The sequence below is a fragment of the Cibotium barometz genome, chromosome 58 (genome assembly GCF_041138505.1).
Source record: "Cibotium barometz isolate CiBa-2024 chromosome 58, ASM4113850v1, whole genome shotgun sequence".
Lineage (NCBI taxonomy): Eukaryota > Viridiplantae > Streptophyta > Polypodiopsida > Cyatheales > Cibotiaceae > Cibotium > Cibotium barometz.
In genome coordinates this window covers 19947559-19958539 of record NC_141103.1, presented here as the reverse complement: position 1 = coordinate 19958539, position 10981 = coordinate 19947559, and the positions used below count along the sequence as shown (strand labels likewise).

At 38.3% G+C, this 10981-nt stretch overlaps 1 protein-coding gene across 1 annotated transcript; it reads right to left on the bottom strand.

The window, feature by feature from the left end:
• Positions 1–5895: 5895 nt before the first annotated feature.
• On the bottom strand, positions 5896–10005 carry LOC147606009 (uncharacterized). The gene is made up of 6 exons (XM_086792452.1): positions 9430–10005; positions 8782–9020; positions 7899–8172; positions 7544–7629; positions 6833–6930; positions 5896–6610 (listed from the first exon to the last, which is right to left on the bottom strand). Exons 1-6 carry the CDS (start codon positions 9541–9543, stop codon positions 6315–6317), a joined length of 1107 nt encoding a protein of 368 aa, XP_086648578.1. The 5' UTR covers positions 9544–10005; the 3' UTR covers positions 5896–6314.
• Positions 10006–10981: the final 976 nt, after the last annotated feature.

The window sequence follows — 10981 nt, the reverse complement described above, 5'->3', positions numbered from 1 at the left end:
CTGAGTAATGCAGTGTCAGGAGAGGAAAAAGCTGTCGTGTGTGGAGTAATTTTCATGGTCCAAATTGACAAACATAATTGTGCTTGGCCGTCCCAACTGAGTTAGTGTAGTGGTCAAGCTTGTGACTTGTAACCTCTAGGTTATGAGTTCAAGTCCCACTAGGCTCTCTCATGTTATAAAGGGACACCTATGCTCGCTTGATGTGTTTGGTTGCTCGGGCTTTTGCCCCTTGAACACTCGAGTGACTCCTCCTCCTCGGGTGGTGGATCACCGATAGGAGGATCCATACGAGACCCCTCCGCTGTTCCAGTGCTCGACTCATCACAGTGGTCATGGGGGATGCCTAATTCGTGGCTCTTGCCCGATGGTACGTGGCCCTTGCCCGACCATGATAATTGGCTAATTGTTGGAAGGGGAAATCGGCTCCACCCACTTGAGTGGGCCCCGGGTGTGTACGAAAAAAAAAATTGTGCTTGGCCTTGAATTTAAAGATTCAAATTTATAAAATTTTGGTTATAAAACCGGATAACATGTGCATTTTTTGGGTTAAGGTTGAGGGTAGTCCTTTTTTTCTTTTTTCCTTTTTTGGGGGTAGAATAAAAGTTTATTTCTAGCAATGAGTGGTATGTTAAATTGTGATTGATAAGTCAACCCATGGGAAAGGGGTCCATGAGGAGACATGTGGCAAGCTGGCAACATTAAGGGGACGCGTGAGGCGCGCAGTCGAGCTTGGCTCGCAGCTCAAAATTTTAACCAGAGCGTGGAGCTGCTGGCCATGGCTCTACACCTCCTGGTCGGCGCCTACAATGGTGAGTCGTATACTGCAACCGTCCGGCGTCAACGCGTTACACAGGTGACAGAACCTCCCACCTACCTGCTGCACAGTGTGACTGTGTGATGGCGATCAGTTTTAATGGCGACCTTCCTCTTCATTTCACCTCAGGCAAATGAAGTGGGCTCTCTCAGGAATTGACAATATAGGCTATGTAAGAAAATTTACCTGCAAGGTTTCAAGCAAGGGATACTGGGCGGCGGGGCTCATTGTGAGGGAGACACACTCTCACTCACACACACACACACACACACACACACACTCACACTCACACTCACACTCACACTCACACACACATTGAGTCGTCATTTCTAGAAAGGTTGAAAAATCTCTTGTCGGTGCTACTGTGCATTCGGCTCAACAGTGATGGCTTCCTCCAGTACGTGAGGTCCACAGACTCCACAGAGTGACACACTTCTACCCTCTACACAGCAAGTCAATAAAGTCCAAAACATGAGGAAAAAGCTCCACACCCAAAACAGAGAGAGAAAACCACCACCTCCATGGGAGTATATCAAATATGTTTTAACTATTATGTCATATAATTAATTCTAATCATCCTTATAATCAGAAAAGTAGGTATTAATTCTAATCATCCTTACAATCAAAACAGTAGGTATCTGTCACACTGGGCTCTAGCCCCAGTGGTCTAGCCCGGGCCATTCTACCCTACCCAAACGAATAGACCCGGGACGTCACCCGGGTTCAAACTCTCACATCCGTGGTCTGTGCATTGCATCCCCCGAAAGAAGCTTTCGAGGGAAAATTTTTTACGTATTTGCCGATCGCGTCATAGTGCAGTGATAAGGTTGGAGATTGAGAGTCCCAAGGATATGGGTTCAATTCTCCCCCTATGCATGCGATAGCATTAGTGTATGTGAGTAGAGTACTTGTACTTTCAAATTCAAGTCAAAGATCAAAAGAAGAAGAAGAAGAAGTATGCATTAATACCATATATATTCTCCATTCAAATAATTAAATTTAAAGAGAACATCTACTATGCATTAGTACTATATACTATATGAATATAGTACTAATAATTAAATAATTAAACTTAAAGAGAATATCTCCTATGTATTAGTGTTAATTTAAATTTAAAGAGAATTATATCTACTATCTATTAGTACTATATGTATTCTATAATGAAATAATTAACTTTAAAGAATATATACTATAGCTTATTTAAAAAGAGTTATGTAACAATTTAAATTTATCTTACTATGGCATAAAAACCACTTATTTAGAGCTTCAATGTAAATTAAAAATATGAATGTTTTTATTTAACATTATAACTTAATATCAAAATAAATTTTTAATAGAATTTATAATAAATAAAACTCATTAGTAAAGTAATTTATTAGTATCATCTCTATTGCAAGTAATATTTTTATAGAATAAGAATATAAATATTTATATTCTATAAAAGATATGAAATAATATGATTGTAAGTGAAAAATACAAGATTAAAAAAATATTAATATTAATATCGAAAAAAACTAATATAACTATTATTATAAGCCATTGTTGTTACAATATTTATAACAAATGTTAGTGGCTAGTATCTATTAAAAAAAATACATGTACACACATGCATGTGCACATATAGAGAGAGGAGAGAGAGAGAGAGAGAGAGAGAGAGAGAGAGAGAGAGAGAGAGAGAGAGAGAGAGAGGTAGGGAACGGTGGGGAGATCTCACTCTATTAAAAACCGTATGTATTTAAAATACTCCTATTTTTTAATTTTACCGTTTTTACACAATTGTTCACCTCCGGTTTGCAAGTCTATATGTTTTGGTTTTGAATTAAAAACATCACTCTATAAATTTTCATAAATAGATGTCATTAAAGAACTATTTTTAAAATCCCCTCTAGCATGTATACGACATGTAAATTAGAGGAGAGGTAAAAATACCACTGTATAAATTTACATAAATAGATTTCATTAAAGAACTATTTTTTAAATCCCCTCTAGCATGTATATGACATGTAAGTTAGAGGAGAGGTAAATCAACCTGCTTATTATGGTCTGTCAACAACATAGACAAAATCTCGGGGAGGAGAAACCACATGGATTTGATAATGAAGAAGACATAGACACTAGCAATTCTGGCCAAGAGAGTCATTGGAGGTGCAACATGTAAACTTGTTGTGGCCCTTTCTTTCCATCTAGTTAAGGATTGGCTTTAAGTTTACCATACCCATGCTATTATTGGTTTGTTCCTCCATGGTCCAAGACTGGGGTCACTCATAAATATGTAAGTGTAGCATGTGGGTTCAACAAAAGGAAATTTTAAAATCCCTTTTTAACACATTTCTTACATACAGAAGGGTACCATTTAAAGGGAGTATTCACAGGTTCAATAGAAAAAGGGTATGAAAAATTCAGTGAGAAGACAGATAATGGGGTTCTTTAAGTAGGCCGTAAACGCATGTGATATAGAGGGTTTACACATAGTGAACCCCCCGAGTCCAAGACCCCCTACTATACAACCATTAGAGGATGAATCCGAGCTAATTGGCTCTCAAGGGGAGCAATGATAGAGCATATATAGTACTCGCTGGTACTTACAACTATTTATGTTTCCTATTTAGGGAAAAAGGAATGGCTTTAAACAATCAAGGGGTTGGCCAGTGGTGGATGGTTTGGAATTCTCCTTCATCTCTATTCACGTGGAGCCCTAATTTCTCCCCCTCATCATCCAAAGCCCTCAAAATCTCTAATATGGGTGGAATTACCAGATCTTCCCCTCCACTTGCATCCTCTACTCAAACTGGTTGTTAAACTATCAGGTAAAACATCCACAATAGATCTGAATCCATGGTGGCACCCTCAAGCATGTGGTCTAGGATATACCCCCCTCCCCCCAAAATATCTCTTGCTTGCTTTCATGTTGATTTTGCCTAAAGCGGTATGGACCAATGAAAGAGCCTTTGAAATTGGCATTGGCAATGAGGTCTATCCAAGAAGCAAAAGCCATGCAAAATCTATCCCCCATCTGTTCATTACATGTGATAGGAACAAAAAAGCTTTAGAATTTCTTCACATATACATTCATTCCATCCACCTAAATGAATTAATATGGAAGGAAATTCTATTAGGGAAAGCAAAAGGCTGCTCCACTAGACTCTGGAATGCAATTAGCTAAGCCTATTTATGGACTATGTGGATGCACATGAATATGCTCGTCTTTCAAAATAAACATATTGATGTAATGTTGGATTAGAGCATTTCTATGGTGTCAAACTTAATAAGTTGGTTGCTGAAATTGCTAAAGTGGAGGCTGACCAATTGCTGAAATTGCTAAAATTGAGGCCAAACAATTGGTTAAAATGGAAACTGATATTTCTAATCTCATGTATATAAAGCAAGTAATGTTAAAAAGGTTGTGGAACTCAAAAATCAAGGAGTGATTTCCTCTAACGTCACAAACAATGAGCCGATTTAGTATCTTATGGAGATAGTGGAATTCCAAGTCCATGTTATTGCTTAAATGGTCTTGTTGAGTCTTATACAAAAGCTCGGGGGGTGCACTACAAAGAAACCCTATGTATCACGTGCATTCAAGGGGTATTAAAAAAAACCCCTACCTGTGAATTTGTCATGAATAAAATGACCCCTTTTTCTTTATGGACTTACGGATTATTTTCCAAAAATGATTAAAAAAACCCCTTCTGTGAATGTATTTCTGTAAATTTACCTTAAAATTTTGAATTAAAATACCCCTTCATTTAAACTCACGTGGTGTACTTACATACTTTTTGCTGAGCCCCCCAAGTACAAAAGTTAAGGTTCAACTTCATGTACCTTTTTTTATAATATTTATTTATAGCCTTAAAAGAAAAACTTCTATGTGCACTTCGATACTATGTAAAGTGAACCCCCACACCTAAAAGATGATGCCTCACTCTTACGAAATCCCCCATATTACTTTAGTGTGAAGTGTACTAAAAAATAGGAATGTATACATGGTTTTTGGGAATATACATGATATTTTATGTATGCATATATTCTTATAAATACACTAACAACTAATAAATATGACATTTTCTCTAAATATATTTCTATGCACTCAAGTGATATCAAATATTTGGTGATGCCCGTGGAAGAGGGCAGAGAGAATAATTAAAAACTAAAGGGGTGTGTGAGAAGGGGGTAGAGAGAATGATTCAAAACTAGAGGAGTAGGTGTGAGAGAGAGAGAGAGAGAGAGAGAGAGAGAGAGAGAGAGAGAGAGAGAGAGAGAGAAAAGAGGGGGGGGATCATACTTTTATAAACCTTAAATTTGCTTGGCTTGCTCACCAAAACAAGATTTACCAATATTAAAAGTCAGTAGGCCAATTAGATATACACTCATCTATAATGTAGGAGTGCAACATAACAATGTTATTATTGTGGAATCTACATACACTTGGAGCTATCATTCATTCTTAAAGGTGTACCTTATTTGTGTAACTTAGCTGCATAGATTGTAAAACAAGGCTTAAGTAGCTTTAGTTCACACCAAAAAAAGCTACAAACTTTTCATCTACTAGAAAAATTTAGCCATTGAGAGTGTACAAACTATCTTTACTATGAGAGAGATGCAAAATTCGTTATATAGGTGAGGGAGGATGTGAGTGATGTTCAAGAGTTGTAAGGATTTGAATTTGAAATAATTACTTGCTTATGGTACGAGGTGAACAAATTACTAAGGAACTACGAGATTCTCAAACAACTAGCAAAACTATGAAATAGAAACAATTATAAAACAATCATAAAAGTGACCCTTGCATACTACAACACAATAATTTTATGGGTGACCTCGTGAATGATGATACTAGAATGCAAAAATGATAAGTAAACAATCATAAAGTAAGTTGCATATACTACAACACACTAATTTTATGGGTGACGCTCGTGCATGATGATAGACGATGATAGTAAGCAATGTGACAAAATCGAAAGCAACATATCTAGATGCACATGGCCAGCTATAACATAATCATGAGACTAGTATTATAAAGTTACAGCACTTAGACCACGCTAATGGCACAACTTAATCAAAGTGGCTTTAGAGAAGTCTTGTTGGCAACATTTCTTCTTCTTGACTTTAAAGATATAACACAACATATCTTATAGATTGGTATTATAAAGTTACAAACACACTTAGACCATGCTAATGGCACAACTTAATCAAAGTGGCTTTAGAGAGGTCCATGTCCTTCTTCTTGATATATATACAAGTTCACATCTTCAAAAACCTCTCTCTCTCTCTCTCTCTCTCTCTCTCTCTCTCTCTCTCTCGCTCTGTGTGTCTACTTCATCCTCTTGGTTCCATGAGGTTGAAAGACCCATCTCCCACTCTTTCTCGCTTTGGTTCTATGGGGAGTATTTAAAGGAGGTTAAAGACACATGTACATGCAATAGTACGATAAGGTGGCCATCTTACTCTCTCTCTCTCTCTCTCTCTCTCTCTCTCTCTCTCTCTCTCCTTTCTCTGGCCTTCAATGCCTAGAGGCAAAGAAATTGAAATCAGGGTGTTGCACTTTGAGTTGCCTAAGCCATGAATCTGCGGAGCTAGCAAGAGAGGAAGCCCTCCTTTTATCAGCAAGGGCAGCACATGCCCAAAAAGGACCTCTCAGCTTGTAAGAGGCCAGCCCAAATGCAGGCAACTCTAACACCATCCCACATGACCTCATCCTCCATGGTGGCTCCCTCTGTAAAAGCCATGCTCCAACATCACATGTGCCATCACATGTATCACATGTGTCACTTTTTGATTGATCCACTCCGAGTGCACCTTTTGTAATTTCATCCCATAAAATACACATTAGCTTGACAGCCTAGTTAGCTTAATCCAATAATAGAGTCAATACATAATTAATGTTGATTTAATTTAAACAAGGAAAAGTTTGATGAGTAAATCATCAAAATTTCATGTATTTAAATTAGAACCCATTCAATCTAACACATCAATGATTTATGATGTTAATCTAGTCCATTTAAGCTTTTTAATCTTTACCTTGTAATGTGGGTGGTGTCCAGAGGGAGTGAAATGTCAAAAAACACGTGGATAAATCCCTCATTGTGGGTCCTATTGGAATGCGATAAATTGGGTACCTGGTAGAAAAAAAAACACAACAGAAATTGATTAAAAAAAGAGTCAACATTGGTTTTATTTAATATATACAAATATAAAGACCCACACTGTTTAAGCAAATTCAATTACAAAAACTTGTACAAAAGGACCCCAAAAAGTCCACAAAACACTAAAAAATAGAAAAATGTATAGAAACAACTTCTTCTCACTGTGTAATTCCTTAACATTTGTCGTTCTATAATACAAAAAAAACCCCTCAAAATTGAAAAAACGCCGATGATTGAAAGCCCATTGTGTAGGAAAATCTCACACTCACACTCACACACATTTGTATTTGTGTGCCCATACATACATACATACATACATATTATATTCATATTTGTGTGCACATACATACATACATATTATATTCATATTCTTATGCATAAATGTATGTTCCTCATGATATATAATTGAATATGCACATAAATACATACATTTGTATTTGTGTGCAAATACATACATACATACATACATATTCTTATGCATAAATGTATGCTCCTCATGATATATAGTTGAATTTGGCAAAACCGATGACATAAAAATCGCAAAAAAAAACAAAAAACAAAAAAAAAAAGCTGAACGTGGGCATACCAAGCCACAGAGACCCAACTGGCAGATGAAAGCTCATTGCTGTGCAGAGAAAGGAGAAGAGGACACTGGACAGCAAGCTCGCTAATCTGCAATTAACAGGTAAATTAAGATTAATCAAATCAAACACCTTTCTCTTTTCGTTTTTTTAAGAGAGGGCCCCTTAATCACCAAATCAAAGCTTCTAATCACCCAACATTACAATCAAATCAAAGCTTCTAATCACCCAATATTACAATCAAATCAAAGGTTATAATCACCCAAGCTTACCATAAAATCAAAGCTTATAATCACACCTTTTCTCTAATTAAAGCTGATTAATCACACCTTTTCTCTAATTATCGCTGATTAATCTCACCTTTTCTCTGAGAGGGGCTCTTCCATAAGGCGAGCACCTCTCAAAATACTCAAAGATAAGGTGGCCTTGATGATGGTCTCCCTGTAAATCACTTGTGGACGACTCCACAGAGCTTGATGATCTCTCTGATGATGCACAGCTGGCAGTCTCCCATTGGTCTGGCTTCATCAGCACAAGCCTAGACACCTTGTCATTCTCATTGTCGCTGCTGAATTCGCTGCCTGTGTCCCTTGATTCACAAGCATCACTCCAATCGCTCTCATCACTTGGCCTCCTGCAGTGATTAAGCAAATCAACTAATGACTGATTTGGAACATAACCACACTTGCAATTAGTACATAACCGCACATAAAATTAAGTGCACTAATTGCACATGCAATTAGTGCATTTTCTGCACTTCTAATTCTGATGATTAGGCTTGCAAACAGTGATGATTAGTGCATCACTGCACATGGGATTAGTGATGGTAATTACACAACAAGTGATTGATTTTCAACTTACACTTGCAACTAGTAGCACACTTGCAAGCAGTGCGCAACTACACTTGTAATTAGTGCACAATTAGACTTGCGATCAGTGTATAATTAGACTTACACTTAGGGCATGACCACCTTAACATACACTTGCAAGTAGTGCGCAACTACACTTGCAATTAGTGCACAACAAGGCAGGCAATTAGTGCATACTTAAACTTACAATTAGTGAGCATGACCTATTACACCATAAAAAGGAAGTTACTGACCTACAGCTGCAAATTGCATGTTAATTCCACATTAGATAAAGACCCATCATAAGCTAATGGTGTAATTCCTTGTTCATGGTAAGGACCCATCATGAGCTAATGCTGAGTTAGCACAAAACACAAGCATAATCAACATTATACCTGTGTTTTGAGAGCAAATTGCAGCCAGGATGCAAGTAGATCTGCAGAGCTGACAGATATGGCACATAGTATTGCACTATGGTTTCTCCAGAGGGCAAATTGAGGGGTACCCCAGCTCCGTAGGCACTCCACTCATCAAAAGAGCTCCATAAATCACCTAGATTGAAGAAGGGCATGGATTGGGTCATCATCTCAGTGTGGGATTTCCATCTCCCTGCCACACAATCAGCTATGGAAGTCTGCAAAAATGAGTGAAATTTTGACAGTTAGCTTACATTTGCCATTTCCTAGTGATGCATCAAGCAAGCTTTCCTGCTTACAGTCTTCACATTAAGGATTCTGCTTTCTAAGCACTAATTACTCTCAGTAATCACTTTCTGCAAGAAAATGATGATTGTTAAGGATGTAATGAAATGATGATAATGGCAGTCTCCAATCATAACCTAGGATTAGCAACAATAATGATGATAATCTCACCATTTGTGGCAAGAAGGGACTAAAACAAGAGCAATGATAAGGATACTGATGGTGATGATTAGAGAGATTAAACAACAATGATGGTGATTCTGATGATGAGGTGGGCTAAGGGGCAGGTAATCAGGGCAATGATTAGCAGAACCACAACAGGGTGATGATTATGCTGATTACCTTGGGTAGGTAACGGCATTGAGCTGATGGGGTGGTATGCGCCAAGAAGCATTCAAGGTTAGATCTACACTCCTGCATTGATTTGCTCATTTTGGAGGATGGGTCTGTAGGCATATCTCCTTTCTTGTAGGAGAGCTAACAGGAGACTGATGAGGGTGTGCAGTACACCACACAAAAACCAGTGGGCGCTCAAAACCAGTGTTGGGAAGGGGGGAAGACTGCAGGAGGCAAGCTCTCAAAGCCAGTGGTGTGAGCCAGGAATGGGCAAGCTCTGATCAAAACCAGTGTGTTCATGGCGATGGGAGAAGTGCGGCATGAGTGGTAAAGGTGCTACTGAGGCAGCTTCATGTACAAGGCGACTCATGAGAGCTCAACAAGGCAGGTACACACACACACACACACGCACACACGCGCGCACACACACACACAATGTGTGTCGTAGGCGAGATCCTCAGGAAATTTAGAATGATAATTGTAAGCTAGGTTTCTGACAGCATATTGCACAGGCGAGATGCCGCATCTAAAACCGGATATGAGTATTAAGCAACATAAGCCGCTCGTACATACACCCACAGTAGAAAATAGGGTGGTAAAACAAGTAAAGCACATTTCCACTAAAATTGTGGCCCCCCCCCTTAGTGTACCTGTTGCCTTTCAATTTTTATAGGCTGCCCCTACCTTGGAAAATGATGTGCTTTGGAATCCAAGCATTTTTGAGCACCCGTTCACTCCATAATCTACTTAATCCAACGATTTCTGCCCTTCTAAATATGATTGCAATATGCATGGATTGGCAAGAGTCATGCAATTCACACAGTTTCATCCAATTTGTCTCCATTCATAATGTAGCTACTTCCATATCTTTAGCAATGCTTCACACCCACAAGGGGCCATGACAATGGATCCATTCGGGCATGCATCCATTCAAGCTTGATTTTTTACGGGCACCCTTAGTAAGTTTTTTTTAAATATTTTAGTGTAAATTTTTACGGGCATTTTATAGTTTTGCAAGTATTTTACGACCAAAATGCTAAAAAAAATGGGCATGAAGGTGCCAGCTAAAAAGCAACTAAGGATCCATTGAATACATGGGGGCATTGCCAACCAACAGCCCCCCCCTTTCTTCTTTCTTCTTTGTTCTTTCCCAAGTTCCAACACAACCAAATTCATTTATTGAGCACTTATCTACCCTTAATAAAATTTACACAAAAACGATGTGGACCTTGTGTGGGGGCCTACATGAAAAAAATGGCAACAACACAAAAGAGCGGAGGACTTTCTTGACACCACGCTCTAGTAATTTATTCATTTTCTTTTTCCAAATAGCAACATCAGATGAGAAGAGGAGACACAAATGTATGGCAATTTCAACCCTTTGTTGAAAAGTGCCCACACCACAATGGGAGGACCAAAGTGTTATATGCTTAAGGGATGGAACTTAGGCATCTAAAATGCACCTCCACTCCATTGAAGTTCGATCCCCCTTTACTCAAAGATAAGAACAAAGCATCCATCCTTATCATGCTTGACTCTTTCTCGAGTTATCATACTA